Source organism: Athene noctua, chromosome 1 (genome assembly GCF_965140245.1).
Source record: "Athene noctua chromosome 1, bAthNoc1.hap1.1, whole genome shotgun sequence".
Classification (NCBI taxonomy): Eukaryota; Metazoa; Chordata; class Aves; order Strigiformes; family Strigidae; genus Athene; species Athene noctua.
Genome location: NC_134037.1, coordinates 166,330,522 through 166,348,521, shown reverse-complemented (window position 1 = coordinate 166,348,521; position 18,000 = coordinate 166,330,522). Strand labels below are relative to the sequence as shown.

At 40.3% G+C, this 18,000-nt stretch overlaps 1 protein-coding gene across 1 annotated transcript; it reads right to left on the bottom strand.

The window, feature by feature from the left end:
• Window positions 1-1,398: 1,398 nt before the first annotated feature.
• FAM3B (FAM3 metabolism regulating signaling molecule B) lies at window positions 1,399-13,832 on the bottom strand. Its single transcript, XM_074929258.1, has 8 exons — window positions 13,762-13,832; window positions 8,763-8,906; window positions 7,838-7,961; window positions 7,079-7,137; window positions 4,709-4,759; window positions 3,418-3,505; window positions 2,551-2,683; window positions 1,399-1,646 (listed from the first exon to the last, which is right to left on the bottom strand). The coding sequence occupies exons 1-8, from the start codon at window positions 13,778-13,780 to the stop codon at window positions 1,557-1,559; spliced, it is 708 nt and encodes a 235-aa protein (XP_074785359.1). The 5' UTR covers window positions 13,781-13,832; the 3' UTR covers window positions 1,399-1,556.
• Between the last annotated feature and the right edge of the window lie 4,168 nt (window positions 13,833-18,000).

The following is an 18,000-nucleotide window of genomic DNA, read 5'->3' as shown; positions in this document are numbered from 1 at the left end:
AACCAGCTCAACAAATTTAACTGCTATTTTCATACTTTTTCTGAAGAATTGTAGAATCATAGAGTGGTTTGGGCTGGAAGGAACCTTGCAGATCATCTAGTTCCAACCCCCGTGCCACAGGCAAGGACATCTTCCACTAGATCAGGTTGCTCCAAGCCCCATACAACCTGGCCTTGAACGCTGCCAGGGAGGGGGCAGCCACAGCTTCTCTGGGCAACCTGTTCCTGTGTCTCACCACCCTCATGGTAAAGAATTTCTTCCTTATATCTAACCTAAATTTACCCTCTTTCAGTTTAAAACCATTACCCCTTGTCCTATCACTACACTTTCTGATGAAGAGTCCTTCCTCATCTTTCCAGTAGGCCCCTTTAAGTACTAGAAGGCTGCTGTAAGGTCTCAAGGTCTCCCTGGAGCCTTCTCCTCTTTGGGCTGAACAACCCCATCTCTCTCAGTCTGTCCTCACAGGAGAGGTGCTCCAGCCCCCTCAGCATCTTCGTGGCCTCCTCTGGACCTGCTTGATCAGGTCCACGTCCTTCTTATGTTGAGGGCCCCAGAACTGGACACAGCACTGCAGGTGGGGTCTCATGAGAGCGGAGGGGGAGAATCATCTCCCTTGACCTCCTGGTCACACTTCTCTTGATGCACACCAGGGCATAGTTGGCTTTCTGAGCTGCGAGTGCTTATTGCTGGCTCATGTTGAGCTTCTTTGTCAACCAACACCAAGTCCTTCTCCACAGGGCTGCTCTCAATCCACTCATCCCCTGGCCTGTATTTGGGATTGGGATTGCCCTGACCCACGTGCAGGACCTTGCCCTTGGCCTTGTTGAACTTCATGAGGTTCACACAGGCCCACCTCTCCAGCCTGTTCAGGTCCCTCTGGATGGCCCATCCCTTCCCTCCGGCGTGTCGACCGCACCACACAGCTTGGTGTCATTGGCAAACCTGCTGAGGGTGCACTCAGTCCCACTGTCCATGTCGCTGACAAAGATGTTAAACAGCACCAGTGCCAACGCCAAGCCCTGAGGAATGCCTCTGTTCACAGCTCTCCACTCAAACATTGAGCCACTTGCTGCAACACTTTGAGGGTAACCATCCAGCTAATTCCTTATCCATTGAGGATGTGAGAACTGACATTACTAATAAACTAACATCAAAATAATTTTCTTTATTAGTAGTGATTTTATATTACAATTTAGACTAAGTTCTATTTGCATATTAGTCTTTAAAGGAAGCAAAAGAAACACATACTAAAACCAACCAAACCCCTAAAATTACTAATGACAATGAATATTCACTTTCAAAAATCCTTGTATTTTATCACTGACTTCCTGAACACTGTAATTCCAAACCAGAGTATTTTATTTCTGCTTGTCATCAAAATACCTACTTGTTTTCATTTTAGAGTAAAACCTGACAGAGGAAAGAAAGGTTAAAAACTGTAAGACTTATTTTACAATTAGTGTTCAGATGCTTATTGGGTTCTGGAAGTAATTTACTAGAGTATAAAAGAGATATAAAAATATATAATAATCTTTACTAATGAGGTATGCATTTGTTCAGATCAGGTTTCCTGGGATACAGCCTTCTATTTGGATCTCAGCTGGCCAGTCACCATACCTGTTCTTCTTCTTGTCAGAGTGGTTTATCTGTTAAAATAAAAATTCCAATGTTTCGTTCTGCATTTACAAACTAGTTTGTCAAACCTCATAAACCAGAAGAGGAAATGGAGTAGGACTGGAAAGCTAAGTAGCACGTTGCATATCTTGCTTGACATAATGGGTGAAGATTACACCAGTTTCTCTCTTACATAGAGAGCTTTATTTATTTCCCAGATGGCTGTCCTAATACACACTAAATTGAATACATTTTTCCTGCAGAAGCTCTGTAGTGTGAAGAAGATTGCAACAATATTCTGGGGAAAAAATATTATGGAAGTTTCACATGCCTTTGGAGGGAGTCAGTATTATCACAGGAACTGATCTCTGTATTGGGTTTTCTCATTTCTGTCTGCCTCTGTCATACATATGAGCACTAGTGGGCTTATAGAAGGCAAATACAACAAGGTCAGAGATGCAAACAGAAATCTGATCTAAAAAATGGTATCTTACTCCTCCTGAAGCCTGAGGGCAAGTTATTCAGAAAAGTTTTGTGATGCAAGCATTGCCGTATTTGCACAGTCAATTTGAGACAGCCCAATTTTCATACAAAAAACAGCCTTTATTTTTAGGAAGTGCTTGGAATTTGTCCTTCAAGAAGAAAATTCAAGTGTCTGTATAGTATGTCAGGTTGGACATTTCAAAACTGAGACTCTCTAGAATTGCTGTCACTTCTGAAATTTGTCTACAGATGACTTAGTGCTGGTGTAGTAGAAGTCAGTACTGTACATGGCACAGATCCAAAGCAAAGAATGATGACACTTCAGAGAACTTGCATTGTGCAACTGAAGCTTACTAAACAAGCTACAGTTATTATAGCTAACACACAAAATCCACACCTGAAGGTTGTATCTGATATACAGACAAATATAAAGTGAAAATAAATGAACCTGACCTTTTCTTTTTGGATATTATCTGGCAGCTTGAAGCCTTTGGCAGCTATAAAGGCCCAGCTTGACCTGAACTTCATATTCCATATTTCTTTACTTCCCAGCTCTTCTATTAATTTTTTGGCATCATTTTTTAACCTAGGAAAGTGTAGTGGGAAAAAAAAAAGTGTTAAAAATTCAGGATGTGAAAAATGTTGAAAAAGAACACAGCTGATTCATGCTTTACATTAGTAAGTCAGCAGAAGCAAAAATGACAAGTTTAAAAAAATCCCAAGACCTGTCATAGTAGCATGCCATTAAACTCACAGAGAAAAATTCTTTTTCATCCTCCTCTTTATGTTCCTGATGATAATACAACCTGTTTGTAACAGCACAGCAGAAAGAAAAATGTATCTCAAATACTCTTTGATGTTTCAGCTCTTCTTATATAAAGACAAGGGCATCGAATGTTTATCAACTGAATGATTAAGTCTTTCCCTGTATAATTCAACTAAAAAACCCTTAAGATTTAAAAGCACTTGAAGAATCAGGTTAAGATGTAAGGAGGAGTGCAAACTAGATACGTTATAATTGGAGGTGTGGATACCTTCTGAATAGAAGCTTGTGCCCCAGAGGTAACAGTGGTGCCCTTTATGAGGACAACTGGTGCTTTTAAACAAATATAATGCTATCTATCCATCTTTAGAAGCATCAACATAGATGATATAGGCCGCACTGTGAATGGACATGGAATCAAAACTTTTTAGGCAAGAAATGAGAGAACAACCCTGACTGTAGAGTGAAATTTACCACTCCTTTACAGCATTATGCAATAGTAATTTTCAAGCTATTCTTTGTTCTGTTCCTCAGCCTGTCATGAAAAATTTGCTTACCGGGTGCTTCCGTCATCATGAGTCACCATCAAAAGGAGGGACCCTTTTGGAGCATTTTTAATGAATGTCATCATCTCTCCTGAGTGGTCTGTTGAATCAGTTACACAACCAATTATTCATTACACGCATATCACATTCCACTTACTTTCAACTTGGTTTCACTTTTTGGACTTGTCTATTCAAAATGAGTCCTAATTAGGCAATTTTTCTGTTTACAGGCAGAGGGCCTAATGGTGCAGAAAACTGCTAGCTCTCACTGAAGGCTAGGAAAGCATGGACTGGTCTGCATTTCCCAGTAATAAACGAAGATACTTCTGAACTTCTACAAAGCCATTTACACCCAGGGTAACTACAGAGATGGTTTCTTACGTTTACCTCACATACTATTATACATGCAAGCAAAGCATGGAATAGCTCAGGAGAAGTCATTGCTATTCTATGAGCTTCCTACTACCGTGCTAACTGCAGAGCTGAGTTACACACCCCGTTGTCCACCCACTTCCATTAAATGGCAGCCTATTTGCAGCACTAAGCTATTGGTTTTGCAATTGCTAAACATACACAAGACACTTGTTTTTCATACAAAAAAATGTAACAGGCACCCTGGAGACATTACAGTCTACATGCCGTATATAAAATTATAGCCCCATGATTAGTCCCAATGTGATTTCTATTCATGCATGTAAGGTCACAAGCATTCTTAAGTGTTCAAAGAATCAGCTTCCAGTGCCTCATAGCATTCTGTTTCTCCTTACTAATAGGTAAGGACACTGTTATCGTTCAAAGGTTGGAAAACGTATTAAAAGCTATTCTTAAAGTAGATCATCTTTCTAGCTACATGGAAGGATGTTAAGAGACAGACTAATATATTTCCTATGATGATTTTACAACTAAAATAGAACAAAATACATCAGGAAAAGAAATTTTGCTGAGTGAAGTATCTGGATGTGGTACCTGGTTAAGTGCTATTTCTACCAGACTGAAATAATGGAGGAAAAAAAAAGACAATTAAAAAATGGCAATTCAACAATCTAAAAAAAAAGCAAGACCATTAAAAAAAAAAAAAAAAAAGACAATTAACTATCTCAACCAATAGGAGAAATTCCGCTTTTCAGGCAAAAATTGTCATCAGATCTGGCCAGAGCATATTTTATGAAGACAACAGCTGCTTGTTTCTAGCTGGTCCCTGTCAACAATACAATCACAGTCATTTGAAGGAGCAGGATAATTATATAAGTCCTTTCTTAATGCTGAAACACAAATAAAAGCTCTATTGAACTCTTTCCCCTACCTCCTTCCCACATGTCAAAAAATTTTGTTGATGTAGCTCTTCCTGTTTTATCTGTAATTAAAAAAACAAAAGTTGTGTAAACGAGCAAAAATTGTTAAATCAGCATATATAGCATTTACTGCTAAAGCTAGGCATCTCTAATTTCGTGCATTATTTGGCTTCTGAGTTTTATTTTGTTTAAATTTTTAAAATGGAAGGAATATGGAAAATGTAAGTTTAAGATTTGGGAGAATATTTTGTTTTATGACGTCTCTGAATCATCAAACATGACTGAAACATTTTTATTACTTTATATTCTAAAGAAGGAATTCAGTTTGCTGTGTGCTTCCATGTTTTTATGTCTATATATACTATACTAGGCCACAACCATAAATAGGAAAATTGCTTAAGCCTATAACTATTTGAATGAGCTTTATAGTATTCTATTAAGTAGTGTTTCAGATGTGCAAGCTTTCACACCATCTGAATCTCAGTGGACAGAAACTCAACACTCATCATTACCATATCAGAAACCGGGCATGCAAACAATTAGTCATTCCAAAACATTTTGGTGAATATTCATCATTAATTATGCTGCTGTTTAGATGACTCTCTGTTTAAACAAGACATGTACAATGGGAAATACTTTTCAAATTTCTAAATCCATGCCAACTGAGTTAATTGATTTTCATTATCCAGGACCCATATCCCTGCTACATGAGAAGGTCTTTTCCATTTAGAATGCATCAACTCATTTCTAGTAAGAAGACCTAGCAGTTCCTGCTTCATTTCTGGCTTATCTTTGATCCATATATGGTAAAATCATGAAGGCAAATTCTTCTGAACATAGGGTTCTAAATGGCAGGTTTATCATGCTGATGAGAGGAAAAGATGGCAAAAAATCTGTCAGTGGTGAAACAGCATGCTAGAATTGGGCTTTTTCTGAGCAAAGATCACAAAAAAATGGAAAAGGCTGTAGTGAGGACCACGGGAATCCACATAATTCTTTCTCTTGCCCTCTGTGATGTTAGCTTGGGCTTAATAGTTCTGTCTTCCTTCTTACAAAAGACCATTTTAATTCAGAGAAGAAAGAGTTGTCATTATGGAATAAAATGCAAGTGTGATGCCATAGGAAACTTACTGAGCAGAGTCATTAGCTTGACTGATCTAATTAGAAGACGTGTAGAAAATATGTCTCACTACAAACCGTTCTGAGATAATGGACAGATTAACCTGCAGATGGAGATTAAAGTGTAGCTAAAATGACTATATGTTTGATGAAGGAAATGTCTGTTTAAATATGTGTAAAATTTGATATATCACTTCTTCTTCCTCACTAATGTCAGATGGAAAGACAAGGCTAGTTTCCTACTCCTATTTGCTATAACCTTGCTTATGCATTCAGGATGAGTATTTGCCCTCTTACTCTACAGCTCTATGCTGAAAACTAATTTTTAACTGCTTACTTATTATAACTAGTAGTTTTTATGATTTCTTATTGGGAAAAAAATGCAGTAGTTAACTGGAAAAATAATTTTGGAACAGATTCTTGTCTACAGTAATTTAACCCAGTGACTTCAATACAATTATGCAAGTTTAGACAGGGTCAAGATCTTGCTTAGCAATACTGAGACAAAAAAAATGGAACATAAGTGTTTTGTGATTAAAGCCAACTTGACTGTGCATCTGAACTCCCTTTCTTCCCCTCCCCAATAACATTTAGGCATTTATTTCCCTCAGGACCCATCATTGAATACACTGCACTTCAACACCATTCCCATTCATCTAAATTAAAATGGTGCCTCTGGTTCTGGAATAAACTGCACCTTCTGCTTCCCAACAGCTCCCACTAAAAGCAAAGACATATAATGGAAGTTTAATATTAATCAAGCTTTGAGTTTGTCTTTCTGTCCACTGACCAAAGTCTAGAAAAGGAATTTGTACCTTGGTTGTACCTTGGGGCAGAACTGCAATTCTCAGCTACTGCTTGCACCTTATCAGTGGAGCAACAGGTATCTTTTATCAAGGATTGAACGGAAAGTTGAGTCTTACTGCTGGAGATCATAGATATTTTTGCTATGTTACATAAGAAGCAGTTCTTTTACCTAATAAAATGCACGTATACTGCTTCTACGTACATGTTTTCTCTTTTCTTATACTGATTATGAACATGTTTCTTTTGTTTATCCAGAGGAGCCTTTCTCTCAAACACAGATGTTTTCCTTACATTTAACACACATCAAGTTTGCAATTTTTCCCTTTCTTTCCTTCCATACTAGCTAGTAAAAAAAACCCCAAAACAAACAGAAAAAATCCCCAACCCTCCCAAGAACATTTGCAAATTATTGCAGTACAAAAGTATGTCTCTGTAACATTTCTTCTCTTACTTACAATTCACAATGGCAATGTTTATACCACTTCCAGCATTACCCTTCTCTTTGCTTATAAGCCTGGAATCAAAGTAAATACAGTATCAGCAGAATGTATCAGTCCAGAGGCTCTGATCCAAAGTTGTATTTACCAATGATAAATCACTTTCTGATGTTCCTGTTTTCTTCAGTTATTTAATTCAAGATTTTGTAGTAAACAGGAGCTATGGCTTAAAAATCTTGCACATTGTATCAGTCAGTTTCCGTCAACGATGCACAATGAGTCTTTGAAAATGAGCCAGATCAAAAAAGTACTTCATTCAAACGCAGCCAGAAAGATAAAGAAGAAAAAACCCCAAGATAAAATGGGGTTTTGTGGCACTATTCTGTGTGGAATATATCTACACAAAAGATCACTGTAAGGTTTTGAAGTCACTCTACCCGTCCACTTTGAAAAGCCATGACAGAATCTGACTTTCAGAAGGTGTTGACCATTCAACATACTGTAAAATGGCTACCCTGTACCATGAAAATTAAAAATCATACTTGAAACTAACAGTTGAATGCAGCTTACGTAGAGGAACAAAGAAAATAACCAGAGATTAGGTACTTAAAAAAAAAGGGAAAAAAAGATTTAAATACTGTCAGATACATTTTGACATTTATCACCAGAATAGGAGCCCCCTGCTAAGAGCTTACTTGCTGCTACTGAACCAAAATGAAACACCCATCTTCACACTGCAAAGCACTTGCTTAGATCTGAAGTTAGACTGGTACTCACAGCTCATCCTCAAAACAAATTTTAGCCAGCTTTTCTTTGCCACCACCACTAAGAATCCGATAGGCATAGTTCCCAGGTGAGCAGGGAGACCAGTGATCACACTTCTGCCTTTTTGGGATCGGGGCTACAACAACAAAGGTGAGAAAATGTTTTCTTGGATACTCCATAAACAATTTCTACATGGAAAGAATCACTTCATGTCCACATGCTAAGTTCAAACATACATACAGAGAAGCTGATCCTGTGAGTTTTCCATTATCATGGCAACATTACCACAGACTTGCCTGAGCTTTAAGTTGATTTTCAAAGAGCTGCTGGGAACAAGAGCAACCTTATCTAGTGGAAAATGCTCCATAAATTATTATCTGATCTGAATCTAAGGTAATTATTTTGTGCAATTTTGTATAACAGGAAATGAGGGCTAAAGGGATGAAGGATTCCTACCAGTAGGTTGAAGTTAATGGCTATCATTCATTCTCATTTTAAGCCTTTTTCACATGATAACACAGTCATAGAATGAGAAAAATGTACACATTAAGCCACCCCGTCAGATTAGAAGAAAGAAATAATGAGAATTTAATCACAAAGTCTGGTTAGTGATTCAACAGTTTACCATAACTGCAAAATACCTATGACAGAACCAAAGCTGAAGATTTGTCCTTATATGCTAGTAAACAAATAAGGTTTTCTTACATTACTATTCCATTAACTATATTTGCATACTGGCAAATACAGGCTGATGTGTTTCTTCAAATATAGTGTCCACGAAATAGTTCAGACTTGCACTAATTAACTTTAGACAGCAAACTTCATTCTTACAATAGCACATACTAAATCATTTATTAGCTAACAAGCCATTTGTCATTTACCATGTAAATAGACAAGATTAGTTATAGTATAAGAAAAAAAACCAACAACTACACACCTCTCAACACTGGTTTCTTTCCAATGTCTTGAAGATAAGCAATAGATGTTGTTATTGTCTCTTTGGATACAAGAACAGCGAAGAAGTATCCCAAGTACCAAGCAGTCAACAATGCTAACAAGAGCCCTGCTAATTTCACAAGATCTGCCAAGGGGGAAAAAAAAAAAAAAAAAAAAGAAAGAAAAAAAGAAAGAAAACCACAGAGACATAAAGATGTTTTCACAGGAACACACAAAATTTTCTATTTTCTCTGGCATTGCTACATAAACTGGCTGTTTTATTTCTGATATACTGTGTTAACTGTATTAACTGTGTTATCTGCCTTCAGAGATGTGGCAATACAGTATTTGTTGCATTCCCATCTCTGACAACCCCTTGTGTTTCTAAAACTTGGTCTTCAAGCAGACAACTACCCCTAAGACTCCCCTCAATCCACACCCATAATACCCCAAAGAAACATGAAGTTAAACTTAATCCTAGTAACATTTTTACTCTGAAAAGTAAGTACCAGAAACTACGTATGACTAAATAGGTAGCATGCAGTTACTATTGATTTTCTGTGACAGGCAGACACTACAGGAATGGTTTAAAATGCTGACTGTACAGGGAAGCCCCTTAATCCACCCTTTTGACACGGTGGGTAAAAATAACTGAAGAAGGCCCAAATAATCTCCTTCACACAATGAGCTCTGAGTGACTGTTTTCATCTTCTCTCAGATATAACAGTTTCCATGGACTGAATTAGTAGCACATCTACACAATACAACAACAGGATTCACAATCTTCCTGTATATGAAGAAATAGAAATAAATTCCATATTGGGTATCCTCTTCCACATTACCAGAAATGCTAACATGTATTCCTGATCTAGAAGAAAAGTGTGACCTAATTTACAATGCTAAACAAGGAGAGACAGCACTGCAATTGTGAAACATCGATGTTTTGATGTCATGAGATACTTCCTGATCTGTAAAGAAACATGTCCTTGAACAGAACGGTTTGTTAAAGTGAAAAAGGAAAATTTTTAGTTTCATAGTCTTGAAAACCAAGTTCAACAGAACCAACGTCCAAAAATATCCAGTATGTTCACTTTGCCAACCTGCTAGAAAATATTGTGTATTATCTAACCTAAATCTTCCTTTTAGCAGTTTACACTCAAGAAGATTTTCCTTTCCTTCTTGGAATTGCCTTTTAAAAATATTAAGCTTTCTGCCCTACTGCTTCTCTAGAAGGCGGCCAAATTGTTCACTTGTTCTCAAGTCCTGTTTTGCAGGTCCTACTGCTCTCCCATGAATTCTGCCCAACTGGTCTGCATCTTTTACTACAGAACTGACACACTAGTCCAACACACACATTCTGGAGGCTCTACTTCTGGTATTCATGCCAGAAGGAAGTTTGACTTTTTCTCGTAAGAGTAGACTTTAGTGACCCAGGTTCTGTTTATAATCTACTGCAAAGCCAGATCTTTTTTCCTGCAAAGATTTTGTCTCTCTAGCTACTTCCTATCCTGTATTTGTGCATGCGGTTATTCCTGCATTCTACTAGCTTTAAAAATAAAAAGCCTAACAAAACACTGCATAAGATGCAGACGTAAAGCTAGCACTGAATAGTACTGTTGCCTAAATTCCACATTCTTTACAATAGCAACAGAAGTAGTAAGTAGCTCTCTCTGACTCAGTCATCCTTCACAAATGAGTCACGGCTGTACTCCAGCCCTTGAACTTCAGTGAGGAAGAATGATGATCATTATGAACATTCAAAGTTCTGTAAATAATCTCAGTTTCTCATTTCCTGCATCAGAAAAAGGAAAAAAGAAAAAAAGGGGAGGAAAAAGGAAAAACAAAGGGAAAAAAAAACCACACAGAAAAAAGGAAAAAAGAAAAAAGAGGAAAAGGGAGAAAAAAAGGAGGAAAAGAGGAAAAAAGGAGGAAAAGAGGAAAAAAGAGGAAAAGAGGAAAAAAGAGGAAAAGAGGAAAAAAGAGGAAAAGAGGAAAAGAGGAAAAAAGAGGAAAAGAGGAAAAAAGAGGAAAAGGGAAAAAGGAGAAAAAGGGAAAAAAGAGAAAAAGGGAAAAAAGAGAAAAAGGGAAAAAAGAGAAAAAGGGAAAAAAGAGAAAAAGGGAAAAAAGAGGAAAAGAGGAAAAAAGAGGAAAAGAGGAAAAAAGAGGAAAAGAGGAAAAGAGGAAAAAAGAGGAAAAGAGGAAAAAAGAGGAAAAGGGAAAAAGGAGAAAAAGGAAAAAAAGAGAAAAAGGGAAAAAAGAGAAAAAGGGAAAAAAGAGAAAAAGGGAAAAAAGAGAAAAAGGGAAAAAAGAGGAAAAGGGAAAAAAGAGGAAAAGGGAAAAAAGAGGAAAAGGGAAAAAAGAGAAAAGGGGAAAAAGAGAAAAGGGGAAAAAGGGGAAAAAGGGGAAAAAGGGGAAAAAGGGGAAAAAGGGGAAAAAGGGGAAAAAGGGGAAAAGGGAAAAAGGGGAAAAAGGGGAAAAAGGGGAAAAAGGGAAAAAAGGGAAAAAAGGGAAAAAAGGGAAAAAAGGGAAAAAAGGGAAAAAAGGGAAAAAAGGGAAAAAAGGGAAAAAAGGGAAAAAAGGGAAAAAAGAGAAGGGGGAAAAAGAGAAGGGGGAAAAAGAGAAGGGGGGAAAAGAGAAGGGGGGAAAAGAGAAGGGGGGAAAAGAGAAGGGGGGAAAAAGAGAAGGGGGGAAAAAGAGAAGGGGGGAAAAAGAGAAGGGGGGAAAAAGAGAAGGGGGGAAAAAAGAGAAGGGGGAAAAAAGAGAAGGGGGAAAAAAGAGAAGGGGGAAAAAGAGAAGGGGGAAAAAGAGAAGGGGGAAAAAGAGAAGGGGGAAAAAGAGAAGGGGGAAAAAAGAGAAGGGGGAAAAAAGAGAAGGGGGAAAAAAGAGAAGGGGGAAAAAGAGAAGGGGGAAAAAGAGAAGGGGGAAAAAAAGAGAAGGGGGAAAAAGAGAAGGGGGGAAAAAGAGAAGGGGGAAAAAGAGAAGGGGGAAAAAGAGAAGGGGGAAAAAGAGAAGGGGGAAAAAAGAGAAGGGGGAAAAAGAAAAGAAAGGACAGTAAGATTTTAAGATACTGATCTGAGCTCTTAAAATGCCATGGTATTTAGGAGTCATAAGTATGTGCATTTTCATGACTGTAAGGAAGCCACTGTGAGAAACTTACTGTATTTTCATCAAATAAAGCAATATAATGAATCTTCAGATATATAACAAATTTCCCAATTATTACCTCGGTCTAAGAGAAATCTGCCTCAGTCTACCACTAGTAGTGGTGCAAACCTGCACTAAAAGAATACTTAAAATTACTCCAACATTTCATTCACGCTGTGAATGTGAACATGAACACTGACAAAATTCACATGCAGAAAGAAGCTGCAGGAACCAAGCATAACGAAACTTACTTTTTCTCATTTTGAATATTAAGAAACCTATTTCAGATTTACACACAAAATACATTTAGCTTGTAAAGGAAACCAAGTCATAAGTTTCAAAGACAAAACCCAGGAAGAATTAAGTGAAAGCAACAAGTTTATTTAAAGATATCAGTGATTATTTTTTCAGGGAGTGGGGTGCATTGTAAAGATCTATGACACGAACACAACACTCAGGTTTTGTTTCACTTTTTCTGTTGTTGGCTTAGCAGGTTTATCTTTACAATGATTTGGTTTTCATCAAAACTATGGAGCAACTGTTGCAAAACAGTCTCAACAGCGCAGCATTTTGCTTAAGTAGAAGAGAAGGCACAGAATGTCTAACTTCTGTTATTATTTTTCATATTTTACTTAAACCGCAAGCTTCTTACATGTTTCTAAAATATGCCTTTTAAGGTTTAAGGAATACATTTACCAGCTCGCATGCATGGTTTGTACTTCGTTTGTACTTACAAAAGTGTCCCAAAATATTTTCACTGTCAGTCAACTTCTGGTTTGCTTTCCTGGATTCAGAAGGCACTGGGGGACCACACTGACCTTATCTGCTTGATCCACTTGGATTTCTTAGATTTACATATCCTGCACATGTATACTCTTTTCTGAGTACCTGCACAGACATGCATAAAACCTAACACAATAGCAGCTAAGCCATAAGCGTAGACAAACTCAGGATAGTTAAGACAGTTTAAGATTTGCTCTCCACAGCAGTTAGACGTTATAAAACGCAAAATCCGGTCTACGACCCTGCAAGCCAGGCTTTTGCTGATTTTAGAGGCTGTGGCTCCTCGCTCGGCCCACTGCTCGGCTCAGCATGGAGGGGCAGCGTGGGGACAGGATGCTGCAGAGGAGCTCGCTGTGCTCAGACAGGTGTCACAAACCTCCCTCACTCCGCCTCTGCCATGGACAGGTACTGGGCCAGAGATACTCTGAAATACTCCCGGTGCCTGACAGATAATGGCAGAGAGGAGCAGGGAGGAAGAAAGAAACCGTGCGGACGGTCGGGATGGCAGTGGTGGGACGTGTAAGACAGCAGAGGAGAAGGAGGTTAACAGTCCCGCCTTACAGCAACTCCCAACTTCGTTTCTCCCTCAGGTGCTTGCTTGCCCCTAAGCAGCAACTAAAGAACTAATTGTAAACATTTTTTTAATTTTTTTTTTTTTTTTTTTCGCTTAGCTGACTTAAAATCCCCACGCTGGCACACCTCGCTAATACACGCTCACCCGTATGCAGCAGGACTTTAAGAGGGGGAAAAAGAAAGAATACATTTAAGACTCGAGCTTAAATTACTCCAACCTAAAACGCTGGGTGTCGATCCATTTTCAGACGTTGGCCGGGGCCCAGCCGCGACGCCGGGCACAGGCACCTCCGCCCCGGGGCGGGGGCTGGAACCCCGCTGCCTCAGGGGACGCCGCCGGGAACAGCCCTCCCGCCCCTTCCCGCGGCGAGAGGGACCTCGGCCGGCCGGGGCGCCCCGCTGAGGAGGGGGCAAGGCGGGAGCGAGGCGCCGGCTGCCTTGGCGGGGGCACCGGGCGCGGCACCGGCGCCCTCCGCGCCGCCCTCGGGGCTGCTACTCACATTGCCGGTTCAGCCACATTATTGAGAACGGGGGCGGGCTGTCCGCCCTTCCTCCTCCTTCTCGTCCCCCTCCTCTTCTCGGGACCGTCCCTCTCTCCCGGCTCGTCCTGCAGCCACCGGGACAGCGCGGGAAGGGGAACGGCCACCTGTCCGCCCCGCCCCGCCGCCGGCACCTCAGGGAGTGGCACCCGAGGAGCCGCGGGGCACCTCAGGGGAGGGGAGCTGGGGCCGGGGAGCCGCCACAGCCGCGTCCGGGGAGGCGCGACTTCCCCCCCCGCCCTCGCCTTCCCGGCCGCTTTGCCGTTTGCTGGTGTCCGGGAGGACCGGGCTGCATCGAGGCCTCGCGTTACCTCCCTGGCAAAGGCGGTGAAGGAAGGGCCTGGCCCTCGTAACGGCCGCGGCTGCTCTGGAGGGGGAGAGGGCGGGCGGCCTCGGGGGAAGGAGGATTTATCTTGTCAAACCGAGCGCCTTCTGAGCCAAGGCGTTACAACAGTACACTCCACCCAGAAACTCAAACGTAAGAGGTAGTGCTAAAAATTATTTTCTGCAGAAAGAAACCAACTGGCCAGTAGGATCAAAAGGAAGGTTCATATGCCACCTGTCAGCCTGTTCAAAAAACTGTTTTTGCCCAAATTTTAAAATGAACCTGTTATTTTTAAGTCTGTTGAACCCAACTCAGAAAGCAAGCAAGGGCTTTTTCCTGGTGATGGCCAGGGTCTTCCTGGTGTTTGAGCTGTCAAGGCCACAGGGCAGGGCCCCACTGGAGCCCCCTCCTTCCTCCACCCACTGCCACAGCACCGGGATGACACAAGTCCTACCATGGGCACCAGCCCACCGGGCCGAGCCCTTGGTTCATCTTTTCTTGTGGCGGGACCTGCCAGTGCTGCGAGCAAGGTGTCATGCAGCCTCGCCTGGATGTTTTCCTTCTGGTGGGGTAGCTTGGTCAGTCCTTGGTTCCCATCACTCCACCAAGAAACCTTGCATGGCTTGCACTTGGGGTGTGGGGCAGCACCCTTGCTTGTCTCCCACTCCCCAGCCTCCCAGGCCAGATGTAAGGAGCATGAAGCCACAGCACTGTGCTGACAGTACATGTTTTCTAGTCTGTGGGAGATAATGTCATTGCCCATCAGGAGTCCCACACCATGGGCTTGCCAAGTTTCCAGCATGCTCTGGTTGATGTTTGCAGGCCTGCGTGGGCGCTGAGCCTTGCCAGTACCAGTCAACCCTGGCCCTGAATCAAGGAAATTACAGCTCACATCAAGGACAGCTTCTAAGGACTTAAACATGTTCAGGAAACCCAGCAGAAGACCTCCAAGTTGGGCAAATACCAAACAAGGAAGCTGAGCAATTTTCAAAATGAAATAACTAAACTACGCTGTGAATTAGAATTTGCTCTTAAAACTCTGATTTAGAATCCCTTTCATTCACTCTGCCTCTAATGATGCATAGAAATTATGTTTAGTTCAGCAAACAGATGAATAAAATCCTGCAGGAGGGCACATACATGACCACAGCCAAACTGCGGCTTTTGCCTTCCTCCCAGGACACCCATGAAAGCTATTAATGTTTCCAGTCCCTGGAGAAGAGTAATTTCTTGTCCTCATCTGTGAGCGGGATATTATAGTATCCTATAAATTACAGGTAAAACCTAAGGGAGTAATTGCTGCTGGTTATTTTCAAACGTAGTGGACCTTGCAAATGAAAAGCGATATCCAATAAAACCTAGGTGTGAGAATAATTACAGCGGTAGCAAGGGACAACTCAACTTAAGAAATGAAAAGCAGAGAAAAAGGCAAAGGAGTTATATGCGGGCAAGAGAAAGTTAAGGACAACACCTTTCTGGGTTACTTTTCCAAATATGCAATTATTTCTGCAGGCACTGTTATCCTGTGAGATAAATCAGAAAATGATGTCTCTGCTAATAAATGATTGAAATGATTGAAGAGTACGTTTCTAGTCTCTAAAGTAAAAATAATGTGTCTTTAAACCCAAAATACTACAGTTTGTGTTAGCTAAATGAAAAACTCTGCTACTTTTATTAAAGCCAAGAAAATTAACTAGGATCAGGATAATTTAATTTTGTAATAAATTTATTGTATGAGCATTGGTGTGTCACAGACTCCATGGATAAAAATTTTAAGCTCCTAGAAGCTTTGTCACCACCTGAACTGTGCAAAATCACTATCGCTAAGGATCAGTGTCTATTGGATAACTGCCAATTTACCTGCTTTTATCCACAAGAAAAGTGTAGCAGGTTACTTCAGTTTCATTACTGCCTAAACTACATTGAACTACACCCAGGCATTTGCTACAAAACCAGGCAACACACTAACCGGTTTGCTTACCTTCCAAAGCCTAGGGATCCAGTGGTCTCTAGCTGAGGGGATTTTGAATACCAAAGGACCAGGAAAATTTAAAATGTTTTACTTCAGGTATCTCAGTTTTGTGTCTGCAAAAGAAAAGTAATACTGTTCTTTCTTCAGTAATTAATCAAAGAACACTCCTGAAGGATCATTTCTGTTCTTACTCTGTAACCATTCATTCTCTAATTTGAAAGCTTAGAGAAAATCTTTCAAAACATTAATCTTTGCTCTAGATGCTTGTGAGGCTGTAAACCCCTTTGGTGATAAGCATCACAGGAAACATACTCAGGAAACAAATTACTCTTACAGATACTAAAGGGAACAGGTGAATGTAGGTACACAGTGCTTATGTGTTAGTCTTATCATCACAAAAGCCACAGTCCTTAGAAAAATTTTATGGACATTTGCTAACACCGCAAAATTACAACAGAGCAAGTTCTTGCTTTAAGCTGTTGTACCTCCAGGGGCATTTTGTTACCCACTTGGGTAACAAATTAAGCAAAGTGTCACACCAGTCCTTGTACCTATTTAATTTACATGTTTTCTGCTCATTCACAAATGGCTAACAATGTATTTTTAATTCTGCTAGGATGAGTTAAAGAATTTAGTGATTTCAAAGGGAGGCACAGTTTGTAAGGCAAAGAATATTGCACCAAATCTTTGCTTGTAGAGGTCACAAGGACTTCAAGAGCTACTGGAAAAACTAGATTACCTACATAAAATATGCAACTGATGTTTAAGTTAACTTTACCTAAGACTTAAGGCAGATAAGAACATACACATGGACAATAGGGGTGGCAATGTGGAAGAGCAGTTCTTTAAGCTGCTGTAACAGCCATGCTTCACTGTGTGCCTGTGCCCATAATTCAGGTAGAACCTCAACATCCTGAATTGTGGTAGCATAGAAAGTAATATGGAGAAATATGGATTTAAATGTATATTTTAATACAATTACTTTTTTTTTTTTTTTTTTTTTTTCTGGTATACCTTGAACGGCTTTATGAAACTCAGGAGCAAATACTTAGAACAAGATGACAGTTTTCAGATACTTCTTTTATGGATGTATTAAAACCTTAACATCTTCCCCCGAGATACAAAAATGGATCATGTAACAAAAGGCAAAAAGCAAGCAATTATTACTTTCAGTTGATAAGCTAGAAAACTTGTAAAGCTAGTGAGTCTAGCTCCCAGCACATTGCTGGTCTATTAAATGACTCAAAGATGGGGCATATTTGTTTGTTTTTCTTATGCTTTGTTAATCCAGAGATACACAAGGAAATATATTCAACTGTACTTCATCCAGATAGATGATGTTGACTGGCAACATTTCCTCGGTATTAGCAGCAATAGTTTAATACATTATGGGCCCAAATCTAGTCATCTTTAATATGTAATGGCCCAAACCTGTCAGAAGAGGAAGGCAGTGTAGAGAGAAGGGCAAAATGAGAGGGAGAGAAAAATCCTTCCTTAAATGCTGGATACTTTGATACAGCTTTGCACAAACCTACAGGATCTCTGTTGTCCATTTTCTTGAAATGCTGCTGTCAGCACAGCCATTAGGCCTACAGGTCTCTGCCAGTACAGACCCTGTGCAATCCCATATGGTCTACAGCCAAGTCTGAACGCGAACAATTCCGCGAGCCTACTTAATCAAGTAGAGATTTACCAGAGGGAGCTGGATTGGCAACGATCCCTGCTATCAGAAATCCCAAATCATGTGTAGCTTGATGACAACCCATGGTATGTCCTGGAGTTCTTCCCTGATCCATTCTGCCAGCACCAGCTTTCTCAGCAGGCACCCAGGCCGATGCCACCGTGATGGGCTCAGGTCACCCGAAACTGATGCTGGAGTTCTAAAAGAGCAAAAAACCACAGT

Bases quoted from the DNA above. Each gene is read 5' to 3' on its own strand.
- FAM3B (XM_074929258.1), bottom strand. The intron at 7,962-8,762 runs GTGTGTAGTTGT...TTGTTGTTGTAG, and splicing joins AAAGAAACCAGTGTTGAGAG to CCCCGATCCCAAAAAGGCAG. The intron at 3,506-4,708 runs GTAGGGGAAAGA...CTGATTCAACAG, and splicing joins TTTTGACATGTGGGAAGGAG to ACCACTCAGGAGAGATGATG.